The following is a 20,436-nucleotide window of genomic DNA, read 5'->3' on the forward strand; positions in this document are numbered from 1 at the left end:
GATGCACATGCAGCCCCTGACATCTGTACATGTGTTTCTCTGAATGCAGTGACCTAGTTTTCAAACCCACTTTTTCTCGCCATGTGCATGTTTTTCAGGCTCACAAACTCACCTGCCCCTTGTTGAACTTCTTGTGTGAAAAAAGCAGTTCATTTTCAGAGCAGTGTGTGGAAGAGCATACAGCTCCAGGATGAATACCAGGACGGGGAGACCCTCACAAGTGATTCCAAGTGAAACGCTGGCATCACATTGCCCACCATGGGTGCATTCATTAAAGATCTGCCCTATCTCTGTTCTCCCTTTCAGGCTCGTTCGTGTTTGCAGTGACTGTCACTGATGCGGATGCTGGCTCCAACGCTGAGCTCCATTATTCCCTCATGGGGAAAAACTCTGAGAAATTCCACATTGATCCAGCAAGGGGGGCAATCCTGGCTGCAAACTCGCTGGCAGGAGAGTCTGAAGTCACCATTTCTGTTCATGTGAGAGATGGCGGCAAGTACCCCAAGACAGACTCTACAACCGTCACGGTGAGGTTTGTGAACAAAGCAGAATTCCCTCATGTTCAGGCTGATCAGGAGACCTTCACATTTCCCGAAAACCAAGCAGTTGGTACGCTCGTCACCACCATTTCTGGGTCTTCAGCCAGGGGAGGGTCTTTGTCTTACTACATCGCCAGTGGTAACCTGGGCAGCACTTTCCTGGTTGACCAGGTGACAGGACAGCTTTCTGTTGGGCGGGCATTGGATTTTGAAGCCATACAGAAATACGTGGTTTGGATTGAGGCCAGAGATACGGGCTTTCCTCCCTTTTCCTCATATAAGAAGCTGGAAGTAATGGTGATAGATGTCAATGATAATGCACCAGAGTTTGAGCAAGATCCCTTCATTGCAGAAATAATGGAGAACCTGTCCCCACGGAAGATACTGACGGTGGCTGCTGTCGACAGGGACAGTGGTCTAAATGGACAGCTAAATTATGAAATAATTGAGGGCAATGTGGAAAATAGTTTCAGTATCAATCGAGCCACTGGTGAGATCCGAAGTGTCAGGCCCTTGGACAGGGAGAAATTGTCTCAATACACGCTAACCATAAAAGCTTCAGATAAAGGCACCCCACTCCAAAGCACAACCGTCAAAGTTATTATTAATATTTTGGATGAAAATGACAATGCTCCAAGGTTTTCACAGATATTCAGTGCTTCTGTGCCTGAAAATGCACCTCTAGGTTTTACGGTAACCCGAGTCACAACATCAGATGAAGACATTGGTGTGAACGCGGTCAGCAGGTACTCCATAAGGGATACGAGTCTCCCATTTACCATAAATCCCAGCACTGGGGATATCACCATCAGCAGACCGCTAAACAGGGAGGACACAGATCGCTACAGAATCAGGGTCTCTGCACATGACTCTGGGTGGACAGTGAGCACAGATGTTACCATATTTGTTATGGACATCAATGACAATGCCCCACGATTTACAAAGCCGTCCTACTACTTGGAGTGTCCTGAGCTTCCTGGAGTTGGGTTGAAGGTCACCCAGGTTTCAGCTACTGATCCCGATGAAGGGTCAAATGGCCAAGTCTTCTACTTCATAAAATCCCAATCTGAATTCTTCCGAATTAATGCAACGACGGGGGAAATTTTCAACAAGCAGTATTTAAGGTACCAAAACTCCAGCGGTTCAAGCAATGTCAACATTAATAGGCACAGCTTCATTGTCACTTCTTCAGACCGAGGCAGTCCTCCATTAATGAGCGAGACAACCGTCACTATTAACATAGTAGACAGCAATGACAATGCACCGTTATTCCTTGCTCGTAAATATTTCACTCCTGTCACTAAAAACGTGAGGGTTGGCACAAACTTAATTAAAGTTACTGCAGTGGATGACAAAGACTTTGGCTTGAATTCTGAAGTGGAGTATTTTGTCTCTGATGAAACCAAAACTAATAAATTCAGACTGGACAGGAGTACGGGCTGGATTTCTGTGTCATCTTCACTAATGGCCGATTTGAACAAAAACTTTCTCTTTAAAGTGAAAGCAAAGGATAAAGGTAATCCTCCACTCTCATCTGAGGTAGCTGTTGAAATAGTTGTGACAGAGGAAAATTACCATACACCTGAGTTTTCACAAAGCCATATGAGCGTTACAATCCCGGAGAGTCATTCTGTTGGAACAGTCATCAGGACGGTTTCCGCTCAGGACAGAGATGCCGCTATGAACGGATTAATCAGATATAATATTTCCTCTGGAAATGAGGCTGGCATCTTTGCTATTAATACAACTACTGGTACACTGACACTAGCAAAACCACTTGATTTTGAGTTATGCCAAAAGCATGAGCTAGTTGTCACTGCCACGGATGGAGGATGGGTGTCCAGGACAGGCTACTGCAGGGTCACTGTTAATGTAATTGATGTGAATGATAATTCTCCAGCATTCAGCCCTGAGGACTACTTTCCCAACGTGTTAGAAAATGCCCCCAGTGGGACAACTGTTATTCGTTTAAATGCCACAGATGCTGACTCTGGACCTAACGCTGTGATTGCATATGCTATTCAGTCCTCAGATAGTGACCTCTTCGTCATTGACCCCAATACTGGAACAATCACCACCCAGGGATTTTTAGATTATGAAACAAAGCAAAGTTACCATTTAATGGTAAAGGCTTTTAATATTCCAGATGAAGAGAGGTGCAGCTTTGCTAGTGTCAACATCCAGTTAGAAGGGACAAATGAATATGTGCCCCGTTTCGTGTCCAAGCTTTATTATTTTGAGGTTTCTGAGGCAGCCTCCAAAGGTACTGTTGTAGGTGAAGTTTTTGCTAGTGATCGTGATATGGGAACTGATGGAGAAGTCCACTACCTTACCTTTGGCAACAGCAGAAAGAAAGGCTTCCAGATAGATGAGAAAAGTGGCCAAATCTACGTTTCAGGACCTCTCGACAGAGAAAAAGAAGAACGAATCTCTTTGAAGGTCCTTGCAAAAAATTTTGGCAGTATTCGTGGTGCAGATATAGATGAAGTAACTGTTAATATCACTATACTGGATGCCAACGATCCTCCTGTTTTTACATTAGGAACCTACAATATAAGAATCAGTGAGGGTGTTCCTCCAGGCACCCATGTCACATTCGTGAGTGCTTTTGATTCAGATTCTGTACCTAGCTGGAGCAGGTTTTCCTATTTCATTGGGTCTGGCAACAACAACAGTGCCTTTTCCATCAACCCACAGACAGGACAGGTGACAGTCACTGCAGAGCTGGACCGAGAAACATTGCCGGTGTACAACCTGTCTGTGCTGGCCATCGATTCAGGAACACCATCTGCTACAGGAAGTGCCTCTTTATTGGTAACTTTAGAAGATATCAACGACAACGGCCCAACATTGTCCACCAGGCAAGGAGAAGTCATGGAGAATAACCGTGCAGGAACACTTGTGATGACACTTCAGTCGTCAGATCCTGATCTCCCACCGAACCAAGGTCCCTTTACATATTACTTGCTCAGCACTGGCCCTGCAACCAGCTACTTCAGCCTTAGCACCACTGGTGTTCTGACAACAACAAGAGAGATTGACAGAGAGCAAATCAGCAATTTCTATCTGTCAGTGATTACGAGAGACTCTGGCATTCCTCAGATGTCTTCCACAGGAACTGTGCTGATCAAGGTAATAGACCAAAACGACAACCCATCTCAGCCCAGAACAGTAGAAATCTTTGTTCACTATTATGGCAACCTCTTCCCGGGTGGAATTTTGGGCAATGTAAAGCCACAGGATCCAGATGTGCTAGACAGCTTCCAGTGCTCCCTCACCTCAGGAGTCACCACCCTCTTCAGTATTCCCGGGGGCACCTGCGATCTGCACTCACAGGCAAGGTCCACAGATGGCACGTTTGACCTGGCCGTCCTGAGCAATGATGGGTTACATGGTGCTGTCACGAGCAGTGTCCGGATTTTCTTCATGGGTTTCGGTAACGCCACCATTGACAACAGCATCCTCCTCCGCCTGAGTGCCCACAGCGTGCAGGATTTCTTAACAAATCACTACCTCCACTTCTTGCGCATTGCCAGCTCCCAGCTGATGGGGCTGGGCACCGCCGTCCAGCTCTATGGGGTGTATGAGGAGAGCAACCACACCTTCTTGATGGCAGCCGTCAAACGTGGCAACAATCAGTATGTGAATCCCAGTGGTGTGGCCACCTTCTTCGAGAGCATCAAAGACATCCTCTTCCGCCAGAGCGGCGTGCGGATTGAGGCTGTGGACCACGACTGGTGTCTGCAGAGCCCCTGCCAGAACGGAGGGAGCTGCCTGAGGAGGCTGGCGGTGAGCCCTGCTCTGAAGAGCCATGAGAGCGTCCCTGTCATCATTGTGGCCAACGAGCCCCTTCGGCCCTTCGTGTGCAGGTGCTTGCCAGGGTACGAGGGGACTCTGTGCGAGACCGACATCAACGAATGCCTGCCTTCCCCCTGCCACAATGATGGGACTTGCCACAATTTGGTGGGGGGCTTCTCCTGCAGTTGCCCGGAGGGCTTCACTGGCATGGCCTGCGAGAGGGACGTCAATGAGTGCCTTTCCAACCCCTGCAAAAATGGTGCCGCTTGCCAGAACTTCCCTGGAAGCTTCAACTGCGTTTGTAAAACGGGGTTTACAGGTACGCTTTTACTTCTCTATATCTTACAGTCAAGAGGAGATGGAAGGAGGACAGAAACTTACATTTTTAGCACAAGATACATTCTAGCTGCTATTATTTGAATATGAGCATCCCCAATAGGTGAAGAGGCTGTGAAAAATGAGGTATTCGTAGTTATGAAAAGTGAGAGGACCAGGTGCCCACAGTGCTATTTCATTTTAGCTCTGTCCTCAGCAAATCTCGCTTACCTGACTTGCATTAGAACAGAAGGATTTTACAAGAACTATTTTAATTTGTTAAATATGTAGAGACCATTTCCAATGCTTAAGTTTGATTTTTCTGTTATTGTTATGCACGTTGTGGTAGCATGTCAAGCCTGCTAGGAGTGTGCCAAGCAAGAAAATTGACCTCTGCCCCAAATTGTTTAGTCATACAAGACACAAAACTGATAAAAGATATAGGAAAGAAAGCAGAATTCAGGCAAAATGACCCAGCATGTCTGTTCTATATTTTGTCCCTTTGTAATGTTTTTTTCAGCAACAACAGAAATGGCTGCTGCATTCTTACCTCTTCTGAGTATTTTTTTCTCTAATACTTATTACATATTTGAACGCAGCAGGATTTTATCCCTAGAAAAGCAGGCTGATGTTTGCAGTAATCATGGGAAGGCTCTATTCTCTGTTGTCATGGAGGAAGATAATGAATTTTATTTGCAGTCTTCAAAGGGTACAGTGATTAGCAAATTAAATTTCTGGCTGCCTCTGAAAAGGTTCTGGGCGCTTTCAGTCATTCTAAGAGAAATATCTACAGATTTAGGTCACAAATTCTCTTAAGCCACTTCAGCCGTTGTAATACATAGTGTTAGAGTCTGGATGAAAATACAGAGATGTCCTCTGAAGGAAAAGAAAACTACTTGGTTATTGTGACTAATTATACCATCAAAACTTTGGCCCACTGAATTTCTCTACTTGAAATTATTCTAGCATGACTGTTTTCCAGCCTGCAACTTCCTTTGTTATTCAGACTGACATTTGGGAAAGCAGCCCTTCTCCAAAGAGCTTGCAAGTTTTAATTTCGTATACGCACTTGTTTTGATCAGGCAGAATCTATGTCTGTTTGGGTGTTTTTCCACCTGTGGTTCCTGTGTGCACAAGAAATTTGCACATTTACTGGACTTTACATCAGGAGTAGTAATACTTTTCTTGTTATCATGGGATATGAGGAGCATTCAAGAAAAAATCATTTTTTGAAAGTTTTAAAAGAATTCAAACAAGTCCACCAAAGTATCTGTAAAATATACGCGTTAGAAAAATGTCACTTTAAAAGCTGTGTGTGTCAGAAGCCAATACGGTTGTACACTGTGGTAGGATTCCCCTCACTGAACTTAAGCTGTCTGTAGCGTAGGTGGCCAGGGGTGTGGGATCAAACAAGAGTTGATCAGGGGATTAGCTCCCAGTCTTTAATCATGATTTCTGAATGACAGATGCTCAAAATAAAAACAGAAATAGGGATTTGCCATTGGATGGTGATGCAGGGTTACATCCATCCTGTCTTACTGCTGCTGTGAAGCACCACAGTTATAAAATGTGTGTACCACAGCAGTGCCTCAGGCTTTTTGTGCACAGCCTTTGAATAAAATGCAAATTCTAGCACGAACTTTCTACCATTTATTAATTGTGTCTATAGAAAATGGACCCAAATGAAAATGATAATTTATGATTCCATTTATTTAGGTTCAGACATTCAGACATTCCTGCCATGCTTAGAGCACCCTAAGTGAACAAGAGCAGAAGAAATTAAATCATTGTCTAGCTCAGTATGATATTTAAGGAAGGTCTGAACAATTTTAACCATTGCTAAAGTCTCTTTTTACAGACATAATAAAGAGTCTAACCAGAGAAGATAAGGCAAGGCTTTCATTACTTCTTCTAAAGAGTATTTCTGTATCTCAGATGCCCCAGGGAAGCCCAGGTTCGCACAGCCATGCTCATTATGATGTGAGTGTTCGGACTTGCCACCACTGCCACCAAAAGCCCTTAGAAACCAGTGGGGGCGGCCAGGGGGTTGACTGGTTTTGGTTTTGTTTTCTTTCTTAAACCAGGTTGGTACAGGAGATGTCACATACTTAATTGCAAAGGAGGAGGTTAATTCCGAAATAAAAGCTTAACTACTTTGTTTAAAGTGCATCTACAACAGTTGATACATACGGAGTGTGAAAGGCCTGTTGATATACAGGACACTGATGTGATCTTTTGTGTGAACCTCACCAGTGTTCTACTGAGCCTCAGGTCAGGAGCAATTATTATTAATTGACAAGCAGTTCTAATTAAGCAAACAATCCAGGATTTTATTTCATGTTGTATTAGTGTATCAACTTATATTGCCAGGAGCATGGCATATTAATTCTAGGGCACCTATTCCCTGTAACTCTTTAGGTCGTTAGCACCAGGATTAACTGGGCATATGTTTGCTGTTGCAGCTAAGCAAAACACTTCATTAACTGTAGCAGCATACTGTAATATATGCTTCTAGCCTATAATTTGAAACATTAAAGAAATGTTGAGCTGATTTTTTTTTCTGGTATTAAAGCTCATATCTTAATGTTCAACCCTTATGTCAACTAAAAATAAAGCCCCACATGTGACAAACTCAAAAAAAAAGAAGGTTTTAACTAGGAAAATGTGGTGAGAGACTCTTACAGTTTGAAGTGTTGGATTTCTTTCATGCCATGAATTAAATGTGGCATCTGAAATGAGATTTCTTAAACTCCTTGTCAACACAAATAATTTTAGAATAGACTACCACTGAGGCAGACATTTCTGTTTGGGAGTCAGATCTTTTTAAATCAGTTGGCCATTGCAGAATCAAGAATTATTTAAGTGTCTGGAGATTAATTGGTCAAGATAGAAAACAAATGGCACCAAAGTATGTAATTAAATAACAAAATTTCTTCAGAGCTGAATGTCAGTAGAGCTTATTAGATAAGATCACAATTAATATTCAGTATATTTAGACATTTTATGTCTGCAAAGGCATATTTGAAATTCTGCAAATTTAGTATTCAATACGTTCTGCAAACAAATGTCAGAATACAGATTGTTTGAGAATGCTTAACATAGAGACTATTATGTCGTTATTATACTGCCAACAGAAAGAGAACACAGCTGCTTGGGTGTCTAAACCTGATTCATACATGATTAAAGATAGCCATAGTGAATGTAAAAATAAAGTCTGTAACTTTTTCTTTATGAATATAACACTTGAGTGTCTCAGGAAAAAAAAAATCAAAATAGTAATTTCTAATTCAGTTTTCTATACACATAGCTTTGCTGCTTCTCTTAGAATAAAAATACAGTCTCATAATTGAATTTGCATGCTTGGTAAAAAAAACCAGCAAACTTACACAACATTGTATACAAGTAGAAATTAGTATTTTCTGAGACAGAGTCTCTGTTCACTGTAAATTAGAGTACATGAGCTGTAGACCTTTATAATGGCTTACCTGAAAACTGAGAGTCTTTTCCTTGATTTATTATGTTTTGTCAGCTGCATTTCACTTCATCATACTGCAAAGGTAATTTAGTTCTTTTCACTGAATAGGATTATAAAGACTGATTACCTCAGCGCAAGATCATTAGGGTTTAAACAATCTGTTATAATTACATCTCTTAATGATGATCAGGTTTTGTTTTCAAAATAATCACTTTCTTGGGGGAATATACTTTGTGATTTACAGTAGTTGTCTTCCCTTCCTTTGAACCCTTCATTTCCCGTTTTCCAGAACTCATTAAGATGAAGGAATGTAGGTTTGTGAAATTGTTTCAAATGCAAGACTAAAATATTAGAACAACCACTTTAAAAGATGGACACAGAGAACCACAAAAGCTGATACTCTCAAATCAGCTGAAATCTAACCCAAGAGCATTCAGTTAGTATCTGTTCCTGTTATATTTTTCAATTTAAAAAAAATCCAGGAAGTTAGATTTTTTTATAAGCCACTGCATGTGATATCATCAGCTTGAGGTGATGAATGATAAATGCTGAATGTTTTCTGTTATCAATTATCCAGTGTTATCTTAATTTTCCTGGTCTTCAGAAAAAAAAAGATCTTTCTGACATAAAAATAAATACCCCGAATCTTTTGATATTTCAGCTAAGATCTGTATACTCAACTAACTGTAACATTCACCTGAAATGGAGTTACTGGGGGATGGCTCTGGTTTGGAGTCTCCTTGTTTCCCAACACATTAGCTGAGATGTTTCCTTCCCCTTACTGGATTTGATACCCTGAAATACCAATCAAACATATATAAATAGCTTAATTCTTTATGTTGTCCAAATAAAATTGTTCCCCAGCTGAGAAGTGCATAGTAGTCTGAATTTGTGAAAATAAATGTTTCTTGAAAATTGACTTGCATAAAGCATGAAAACATGTACATCTCATAATTTTTTGAGGAAGGTTACTACAGCGGGACAAAGGTCTATCAGAACACTGCTCTTAAATTCATGGTCTTACACTTAAATGAGCAGACTGTTGTGGAAAATGACCTCTGAAAACCAAAACCACTCTGGTTTTGTGAGGTTAAAATCATTGGCTTCACCTTTCTGAAAAGCAGTAGAACTGAGCACTTGGGTTAAATGAGGGTACCTATATGCATAATGGCAATCACTTTCTTATCCTGTTCAATCCAGTAAGGTTCCTTGAATGATTTGTTTTATATGTGCGAGACTCTCAGAATAGCTAGTACTCTACTCACTAAAAACAGTCCTCTCTACAAAAATAATATCTAAATATAAACATAATATCTTAGGCAGAACAGGAAGAAGAATGAATTTGCAAGCTATTTTTTGTTTTTCCAAATCTAAGTCCTTACCACACACCTTATTGTGTCTGGAACCCATGAAACATGTAGCCCATTAGCACGAAAGTGAACAAATACAGTCTTTTATTGAGATATTGGAAAGCTAGTATTAGCACACTGCAAGGGAGATAAGTGAAAGAGGTAGGACAACCTGCTGCCATCTTGGATGGCTCTACTTGCTAGAAGAATAAGGAGTAAAAAAATAAAAAAGTAGAAGTTTAGAAGAAGTTGCAGTTGTGTCACAGCAACTTATCTGGAGGAATCTCCACATTGAAGAAAAGACAAACCAGAGCAAAACCCTGCTGGGTAAAGCACTGAGCAACCTGATCTAGCTTTGGAGGTTGCCTTGCTTTCAATGGGAGTTGGATATTGTGACCTCCAAGGTCCCTCCATCCTAACTTCTTCCATGATTCCTGGAGTACATGTCCGTGTTCAGAGGCCTAGAAAGATCCACTTCTGCAAATCAAGTCTGGTCAATAACAACAGAGGAAACAATAGGGCACGAGAGGAACATCGTTTAGATTAGAAGGGAAGGTTAAGAAGGTGTCATTTGAACACTGGTGGACCATCCAAAAAACAGGAGTTGATAGAAACTCTCTGAATCTCAGCAGAGTAACCAAGGCAGGCTGCCAATAGTAGCTTGAAATATGGAGACCTTTCCATAGATGATGGACAAGGAGTGTGTGAAACTTTCTATCTAAGATGAGTCCAAGAAGGGACTGACTTGAAGATGGAAGGAAATTTGGATGAATATTTTCTGTCTCAAAGCAGAAAGAAGATGAAAGTCTTAAGAGTTTTGGGTGGTCATGTCAGGATAATTTTTTTTAATGAAAATTAGTTATATACTGAATAGAAATAACTTTATGTTCTTTTGGTAGTTACATGACATTATATTATACTGTTTACCTACTTTGTTTGTCAGTTTCTAACTTATAACTCTCATCATGTTTACTGGGTTGTTCTAATGAGATTGCTTTATCAAGGTCATTTATTTTAAAACCTTATACAGAATGACTGTAGTGATAAATTGAGGAAAATATGCCCAAGTTATACTTTTTTCCTGCTCATATTTGGCTGAAGGACTCTTGCTTTCTAGGATAAGCATTCTTAACATGCATTTAAAGAAGAAAAGTAAGCTTCAGAGACATCTTCTGTTGGATCCTTATTCCAAATGTAAATAGATACATTTTTCCCAGGTCTTTAGCACTTCAGTGAATGGCAAAGAATAGCCAAAATGTAGTCTTCATTTTAAATAAATATTAGTTTTAATAGCTCTGATTAATTGTTTAATCAGAGTATTCGTCTTCTCCTGTGTCAAAACAGTTGGAATAAATGCAAACACACTTTTATTAGTTTCATGAATTATTCAAACAATTGTTAAATATGAAGAAGATGTTGTTATTCACTGGTTAAAATATGTGCAGCTAAAATAAACATCCATATTCTGTTGCTGACTCAGCAAATATGACAGCTTTAATGCTGAGAACAAGAGTATTTAGTTAGTTTGAATTGCAAAAAAATAGTAAGCCTTATTAGCTACACTTGGGTTTTTTTGAAAACTAGGAAACATCACTGAGCTAATTTAAGTATCTATGCCTTGCTATGTGTTCTCCTTGATAAGTCAAAGATCTGTACTATGTACATAATTTTAAAATAAAGAAAACAGTAAAATCTAACATTAAAAAGTTAGCTCATCCTTCAGTCATGCCAATTAGAGAATACAATATAAATAAATACCCCCGAAGCATAATTAGATTCAGGCATTGGAAATGTTTCCTGGATTTATGGTGACTCTACAAGTTATGTATTAACCACAGGAATCCTCCAGCGCTCCATTTCCATCATGCTCACAGTTGCACATGGAGGGCTGCTGCTGACATGCAAGAATTGCCTGCAAACTTCTTTAGGTTAGACAGAAAAGTAGATGGAGGAAAAAGGAGAAAGAAAATAGGTTTTCTAATTAGGCAACTGAAGTTAGGAAGTTCAGAAAATACCAGCAAAGTTAATATAGCACAGTCCTGGTTTTCTGCAGTTTTAGGGACCAGCAATGCACCCTATACAGTCCTTAGGGATTGCTGGTCCCTAAAACTGCAGAAAACCAGGACTGTGCTATATTAACTCTGCTGGCGTGACATATAAGGATTATCAGATATATGTGACGTATAAGAATGAACAATATACAAGTTCATGTTGTACTCTTAGTTTAAACAAATATTACATTTGTATGGTGTGAGGAGTAAAATAATTCATTATCAGTGCAATAAGACATGTAAGGCAGTCTTAGCCTTTGCTAATTAAGTGTGCGCATCCTGGCCTAGGTGAAGTTCAAGGAAAGATCTTGAAGAGCATAGTTGATTTTGCCAGTTTTTGTAGAGAAACATGCGGGCCAAACATGACAACACTTTCAGGTTTTCACTGAACAGGCAACAGAAGGAAGAAGGCAGGTACCGAGACTGGAGTGTTGCTAAACTGATAAAAGCTAAGCAATGAAAAGTGCAGAAGACTAATACTTTTGCAGCTATTGTTTCCATACAAAGAAGATTTTAGTTTTGTACAACGAATCTCCTTGTCGGTGTACAGCATCTGTTAAAATCTTCACTTTTTCTCTTGGTTCCCTTCCTTGTTGAAATGAATTATGTGATTTCAGTTTATTCTCTGGTGAATAATATTTACCACATGTGACAATGTCTGCTTAGAAAAAGACTGTATCCAGGGTAACTTGTTTTAGCTCCAGAGGACTGTGGTCCCTCCGAGTCAGGAAGGAGGTTGTAATTGATGAGGAAAAGTAAGAAAAATCATATAATGTACAATAGCAGCCTGTGTTCATACAGGGTCCAGCACTAATGATTACATTGTATTCAATAGGGGATTTTATTTATTTTTTTTTTTTTTAGTTCAGCATGAGCTTTATGTCATAATAGCACTTTTACAGACACCACTCAATGAAACAAACCAAACCAAACCAGCAACAGCAATAATGATACCTATATGAGATAATTACATTGAGACGCTTGCAAAGCCAAGTTAATTTCTCTGGGCTGCATGGCAGCCCAGCATCATATCTCTATTTCCTCCCTCTGTTTCCTCCCTCCCAGAGCTGCAACTGGTCCCTGGCACCCTTCCTTTCCATGTGCCAATGAGCCACGTGTCCAGCATTGGGACATAAGCTCATCACCTAAACACCGACCTGACTTTCCTATTGACCTGAATACTCTGACATGGAAATTGCTTTTTTTTCTCCCTAATCGCAGGGAAAACGTGCGACTCCGCTGTCAATTACTGTGAGTGCAACCCCTGTTTCAATGGTGGGTCCTGCCAAAGCGGGGTGGAGGGGTATTACTGCCACTGCCCCTTCGGTGAGTACGCTCCTCCTCCGCTCAGCTGCATCTGCCCTTTCCCTCTTAATAGCTCTGAAATTGTGACTTATTCTTACCTATGTAAAATGGATGGGTGCTTATAGGTATATATGCATATACACATACCTGTGAACGGGTAATTATCGTCTCCTGGCCCCGTTTTCTCCGGTTATTCCTGGCTGCAAGAGGGAGAAGCTGATGTTTTTGCCAGTGCAGTGAGAGATGGGAGCATGTGGGTGGGGGGTCACTGTGGCTGCGGTGAGGGGCACAGCAGGGGCTCAGAGCAGCACTTGCTCTCCAGCATAATCACAGGAGGGCTGAAGAGTAAGAACATAGTAAATTACATCAGTGTTCTTGTGTTCTGTGCTCCTGCAAAGTGTGAGTATGTTGCCTAACACTGACTCAGAAAAAGGGATATTGGGATGATACTGAGCATAGAGGGCTTGGTTTTCTTTTGAAAAATTATGTACAATCACCTGCATAATTTGTCAAAATGCTTGTAAAGCAAGAAGGGAGCATGTGCATTTTTCTTCAAGTGAGGAGCACAACATTAGATACTGGCACTTTTATATTTAGTAGCTTTGATTAAGAAAGCCTGACCAAATCAAAACAGCTTTCTCAGCCCACACAAGTATTTGTCCGTTCAATTTATTGTATGGTGATAAAGTTTTGATTTCCAAAATCAGAGTACAATTCTTAGAATCGGAGAAGCATGTAGAATTTAATTATCAATTATTTAATTATCAAAAATTTAGTTTGTGGAATAAACCAAATAAAGACATAAAATAACATAGATATTTTAAGGTATCAAGATATAATTGCACCAAGATTGGTTCTGAATGCAGATGAATCTAGAATTGTTATTGTTCATATAGAAAAGCATGAAAGTAAATGCAACGGCTTAATCAAAAAACAGCTAAACCTGAGAAATCATCTACAATGTTTTAAGGCTGCTGAAAACCCTTGCACAAAAATATGGTTCTCAATACACATTTGAAACTACCTCTGAATAGTTTTCTGCTAACATGTAGAATAACTTCTTTATTCTATTTCCTTTGTTTTATGTTTCCTCAGAGTTTATTAATTTCCTATACAGTCATAGTCCATTGTAAATGTAACTAATATTATTTTTTTTTTCTCATTGTTGCTGCAGTAAAAAGAAAAAAGGGAAATCATGTGACAGAGATCTGAAAATAAATGTGTAGAATGCACCTAACTATTCAGGTCAATAAAAACATGGAAGGCATAATGTTTTAATCATACAAATGTTTAAACCATAAGTATCAAAAATGAACCATCACTTGAGACAGCTATAAAGAGAAAAATAAGCTCAAGTTGCGGATTTTTTTTCAAAATTGGATTAACAAATGTCTGATGATATGATATATCCAATACCAGATTTTACTTTTCATTTTGCAGGTGTTTTTGGGAATCATTGTGAACTGAACAGTTATGGATTTGAAGAGCTGTCATATATGGAGTTTCCCAGTATGGATCCAAACAATAATTACATCTATATAAAGTTTGCCACTATAAAAAGTAATGCTTTATTGTTGTATAACTACGATAACCAAACTGGAGAGCGAGCAGAATTTCTGGCCCTGGAAATAGCAGAAGAGAGGCTAAGATTCTCCTACAATCTCGGCAGTGGCACGTACAAGCTTACCACAACTAAGAGGGTGTCTGATGGACAATTTCACACAGTTATTGCCCGGAGGGCTGGAATGGTAAGAAATGCTAAAATGAAAACTTAAGACAAGTTCAGCCAAGTCACTTTGGCTTTCACGTGAACTCAGAGGAACATAAAATTAGTAATGTTGTGTTTGCTAGCAGAGCCTCTAACTTTGGAAAAAACCTCCCTCGTTTCTGTCTTACTCCAGCTCACTTGAAGACCTATAATGGTTTGTTTAGTATGTTGATGATAAAGAATAATTAAAAAAACATGTGCAATGCCTTATACTCTAAATGTGAAAAATGAGAACCAGGAATAATTAACGAAATAAATTACTACACATGAGGCTAATTAACTGATGCAGATTGCAGGGATGATTATCAGGAAAGGCTAATTAACTATAGTGACTACAAAAAGCCTCAAAATAATTTTTCTCAACATTTGGAAAATAGAAGTGGACAAACTTAAAATTCCAGGCATCTCTGACCTCCTTAAGCTAGTTCAGAGATTTTACCGATCTCATCAAACTGGAAGCCTATTTTTTCCCTGTAGCATACATGTAAAAATTTCACAGATGCTACATTGAGAGGTTTTTTGGGGGTGGGAGGAGGCGAGTTACTTCTCTTTTGTCCCCCAGAAAGTATCTGAAGGGAGGAACTCTGACAAAAACTGAACTGGGACAACTGATTGCCATATGCCTGGTACTCTGACCCTTTTCCTGCCTTCATATTTTTTCCCAGTAGATGTTTTATATTCCTCTTCTCTCATTTCTTAGTAATATTTGCAAAGCAGAACATAAACCAAATGCTCTTTGAATTCAAACCAAGCTTTTTGACTCCACAATGTTTGAGTTAGAAATGAAACCAAATCTATTTGCCATCCATAATCAGTAACTATTGTGCAACAGCTCCCTTCTTAGGCAGGAATGGCCAGCATACGTGGGGTTCCAGGTTCTTCCCACATTTGGAATTAAAGTCACATAAGAATAATATATGGCTGGGGCTCCACAATTTTTTTGGGTATGTTTCAAGACAGAGGTGATGTAGGGAATAGAAGAGCAAGCTGTTCTACCCAGCATGGCTCCTCCTGAGTCCTTGTAGAGGTTTCTCTTTACCATGAAGTGCTGCAGAAGTCAGCGCTGCCAAGATACAGCCCTTTTATAGTTTTCAGCTGCCCTGTTTGGAGCACCCTGCTGAAGCGCTTCAGGTCTGGGGTGAGATGTCCGTAGGCTGAAATGTCCCAAGAGCAGCAAAGGGATATAGTATCTAGTGGTCTGAGGTTTTGTATAGGAGCGGGTTGTCTCCTGACCTTCCTAAGTGGTGCTTTTAAAAATTCTCGCTTAAAGATTCTTAAGTCTGAAACTGCATTTTGGTTTCGTAGTGCAAGACCTGATTTCTCCATTTATTGAAGGGGAGATAATTTAGTGTTCAGCTGGATTTGCAAGTCCAATTAGTGTGTGCTTGTAGGATTTATACATCTAAATAAATTGAAGGATAATTGTGATGTCAAGTAACGACTCTCTTTCAATTTAACTTAATATCAGATACGTAATTTGCATCACAGCTTCAAAATAGTAAAGCCCAAAGGTGGACTTAAATCTTGAAAGGTACCCAGTTCCCATTTTAGCAACTAAATCGGTGTGGCATTTCTGTTGATAAGATTTAAATGGCTCAATATAAGAGCACACCTTCAAAATTGCAACAAATAAGTGAGCTACAATTAAGGAAAAAATAAAGCAGACAAATGTTTAACTTGTAGATAGGCCACAGGGCTAGACTATAGAAGAGATAACATAAAAAGGTCTATTTATAGGGAATTTCAGTTATGAATGCTTCAGATTGAAACCAAACGCTTAAGATAACCTATACCTTTTATATATATACATATATATTTTTTTTTTTTTATGTTTAAACCTTTTTAGTAATGTCAGCTGTTTACAAACACAGTATGTGAAAAGAATTGCCTTTGTCGTAAATATTTCTGCTGCAGGAAAAATGTCTCTCAGGTGTCCAAAACTGTATAAAAGAGCCCCCAAATCTGTCATTTCCTTCAGCACAGTGGGATTTCATCGGAAACTGGTAAAATCATTAAGTTGTCAGTCCTGAGCTATTGCGGAGTGACAGGATAGAAAGTCTCATAATGCGGCACGGTAACTGTAGAGTAATGCTTAAGTAACAAGCAGGAACATTTGAGTAACATTAGAAAATAAATCGTATGAACTCTGGTCCAAGTAAAATATATTCTCAAATATCCAGCCCTTCAGCTGGGGTTGTACTTTGGCTTTCACAGCACATAGCAATGTAAGTTAGGGAGATTACACTGACTGAGCTAAGAACAAAAAGCTCATTTCATTTTTTATTGTTGATATTCTGAAGGAAAATAGGTAGGCATGTGATGGCCTACCGACCAGCTTATTGTTCTTTCTATTAATTGTTTCATTTATACAGAGCATATGATCTGCTTTGGAACTGCAGACTGAGGTTTCTTGTGAGAAGCAGTCTGCTCATTATGTGTGGAAATAAAGTAAACTTTCATTACGAATTGCAAATTGAACAGTTTAAGTGTACTGTAGGACATGGTTTGGGGCTGAGAACTATTAATTCATTTGGTCAATACAAGGCATCAGCTCACAGTGCGTATTTGGAAATAGCATGGACAATCTATGGGGATTTCAACAAGATGTTGTTAGTGGACTTCACTGGAGGCAGAAAAAAAGCTATTGCACAGTAATGACATACTGATAGCTATTGCTGTTTGCTCAGCTCCTGTAAAGTAATCTAAATCAAAATATAAACCAAGGCATTTTTAAAAGTGACGTGTGATTTAAATTTGTCGTAAAACTGTACCACACATCTGGTTGAAACATGAGAAGCTGATATGTACAATTTGGAGTTTATGTTTATTTTTCTGAAAATTTGTTTTAAGGAATAGCTAACCTTCAGGGTTTTTTCCTCAGAGCATCTGTTATTAATAAATCACTGTGGAAAAAATTCTTTGCTAAATAAGGAATAAAATAAAAACTCTTTTTTAAATGAGGAGGAATTGTTTCATGATTTAGTCAAAGCTTTGGTTAGACTTTTAGAGATTACAAAAAAATGTCATGATTTGCTTCAGCGTAAGTGACTGAGATGGGTAATGAGGTAACTTGATTGGGGATTGCTGGCTTGGGGATAATAGAGGAAGACTGCTCTAAGTGCTGATGATGTCTTGTACTTCTCTGAATGTCAGCTTGGTCCCACTATAGGTATCCACGTGTTTTACCATTAACGTGGGGCAAACATCCTTCATGACATACCAGCTTCAGAGTTACCTTAATCAGGTCCACTTGGTTACTATTTGAGTATTGAGTGGTCCACTTGGTTGTTAGTTTTAGCTAGTAATCTTGGGTGCTTTTACTCCCAGCTTTTGAAATGTATTTTTATCTGATTCAAATAATGTGTTTAATGTCATGGTCAAGCCCAGAAGAAATGCCCTTTTTGTTTGGAGGGAGCAGCTCTGTTCTGATGAAGAGTAGGATATGGTATGCACCAAAGTAACTGCAATTTTGAGGAGTAAAGCAAACAAACACGAAAGAAACCCTACCCAAATCTGAAAACTTGGTGTTTCACTGATTCCCTGTATGAAGCAGTCAATTAGCTCAGTCTCTGTTAGTACACACATGTCGGTATTCACTATGCTGATGTAGAACAGAGCTGATCAGTGGCTCTGAAGCACCCTGCGGTCCTGAGTGAACACAGTCATATACAAGTGTTCCATCCTAGCCAAGTCCTAAATACAATGTATTTAATCATAAATACCTAATGTGGTTGGGAACTACAGCCCTGTGATATTCAGCATATTTGTATGTGTGGCTTTTGCAGGCAGCATCACTGACGGTGGATTCCTGCTCCGAGGATCAGGAGCCAGGCTACTGCACTGTTAGCAATGTCGCTGTTTCTTCTGACTGGTAAATAACTCTTCATTCTGTGTGTCTTTTTTGCTGTAAAATAAAGTTCAAATGAAAAAGAAATTATCCTCCAAAGCCAGGGAAATTTTGAATAATGATTACATGCCCTTAGCCCAGCCTCAAACAAAGGATAGATACTTCAGCTGCACTATTTCAGAGGTGTGCAAAGGCAAGGCTCTGGAGTATCTTTTTTTCCCATCTTTGCAGAAACAAATTAAATTTTCTACATGTACTGCGACTTGCTAACTTTGGCTACATTTCTGCATGGAGTTTATTCACAACAAGAAGTTTATTCAGAAATCCCCAGTTCTTGACTCTATCTCTGTCCCCAGCCTCTGGTGGCACATAAGGAGTGTATGGCCATGAGTAGTCTGTGCTGTGATGTAAACAACAATAAGACTTATTGCTTAATGCTATGAGATTTCACATCATAACGTAGAAAGAGTTAACAAATCAGAATATCAGGTGCCTGTAATTACTGATAACTTATAAATCTTAGACAGTAAAACACCAATGTACTTGTTGTAATCAGCTGGCTCTTAAGTACTACACTTTGACAGTTTGAAGTTCTACAGTATTTAGTGCAACAAATCTTCAGCAAAGCCTCTTCTACTTTTACATTTTGAATTAGATCTCTCTTGCCAAAAAACAGACTCAGACTCAAAATGCTATTACTCTAGTAGCACCTGTATCTCACTTCAGTGTCCAGTTTTTGGCTTTGATTTGGGGTCTTCATTCATTGATTTATTTAGTTATTTAAGCTACATTTGTCATCTGCTATGAAGGTATAAGAAATAATATCACCTGATTACTGCTTTCTAAAAAAAAAGTAACTTCTTTGACATTGTTTTCAGTAATTTCCAGATGCCTTTCCAGATGCCATCTTGTACAGTTTTCATTTCTTAAACATTGGCCAGTACAGAGAACAAACCTTATTTATTATGTTTACCATAACTAACTTAGAAGCCTTTCTATCACATCTTTAGATCCTCTTTGGAGATAGCAATAACTTTAATCTTAATCACTTTTACTAATTTCTTACAATAATCACAACCCTACTTCCTGCCTTATGTGGTTTCCCCACAGGCAAAGCTCTTACATCTTTGTAAAATAATGAATCCATCTTCTAGCTATTTAAATATCATATGCAATTTAAATCATAAGTGAGTAAAAACCTTATTCATTATGATTTCAACACACTGCTCATTCAAGTGAATCGAAATTTTGACATGCAATAACTGAGTGTGAATGTAGAGTCATTCCCTTTATAACTGTTAGTTCAAGCACTACTGATCTCTCTGTCTCCCCTGCTAAATATGACATACGAATTTTGGAAGAGGAGGTTCAGCTGCAGACTATAGCTGATGGTCACAGCCCCTGTGTTGCCATTGCTATCTTAATGTCCGATACTGATAAATTATTTTTCTGACTCTTTTATAGGACTCTCGATGTACAACCAAATCGAGTTACTGTTGGTGGCATCAGGTCTGTAGAGCCCATCCTTCAAAGGAGAGGACAGGTGGAAAGCCATGATTTTGTGGGCTGTATAATGGAGTTTGCAGTCAACGGACGTCCCATGGAGCCCAGCCAGGCCTTGGCAGCTCAAGGAATCTTAGATCAGTACGTCTGCTATATATGGTATCAAATGAACTGCATTTACAATAAAGGAAGCCGTCATGAAAGCTAGACGCTACTCCATTCAGACACCGTCAGATATTTCTTGTAAAAAAAGTGACTGTAGGTTTTATTTTAAAGTGTGAAAACTTTAGGAAGAAACTGAATTTGAATGAAAGGTTCACAAAGATTAGAGAGGCTTCACAAGAGCAACATCATTATATTTCTATTGCCAATTACTATTAATGTTGCTTTGCAGGCTGAAATAGAGTAGCCCTGTTACTGAGTTTCTTTATTAATTCCACCTGGGTTTGGCTGTACTCATACAGTTTACTAAACCTCTACTCCCTC

General features: G+C 39.3%; 1 protein-coding gene across 1 annotated transcript in view; it reads left to right on the forward strand.

Moving 5' to 3' along the window:
- The window catches only part of FAT4 (FAT atypical cadherin 4), a gene marked incomplete at both ends in the record, with an annotated part of 145,831 nt that overhangs the window by 111,766 nt on the left and 13,629 nt on the right, over positions 1–20,436 (forward strand). The window contains 5 exons of the mRNA XM_080344357.1: positions 307–4,656; positions 12,749–12,853; positions 14,273–14,580; positions 18,386–18,471; positions 19,912–20,091. Of these exons, the coding sequence (XP_080200483.1) occupies positions 307–4,656; positions 12,749–12,853; positions 14,273–14,580; positions 18,386–18,471; positions 19,912–20,091 (5,029 nt within the window). The remainder of the gene's footprint in view (positions 1–306; positions 4,657–12,748; positions 12,854–14,272; positions 14,581–18,385; positions 18,472–19,911; positions 20,092–20,436) is intronic.

The sequence above is a fragment of the Nesoenas mayeri genome (assembly GCF_963082525.1).
Source record: "Nesoenas mayeri genome assembly, chromosome: 4".
NCBI classification, from domain to species: domain Eukaryota; kingdom Metazoa; phylum Chordata; class Aves; order Columbiformes; family Columbidae; genus Nesoenas; species Nesoenas mayeri.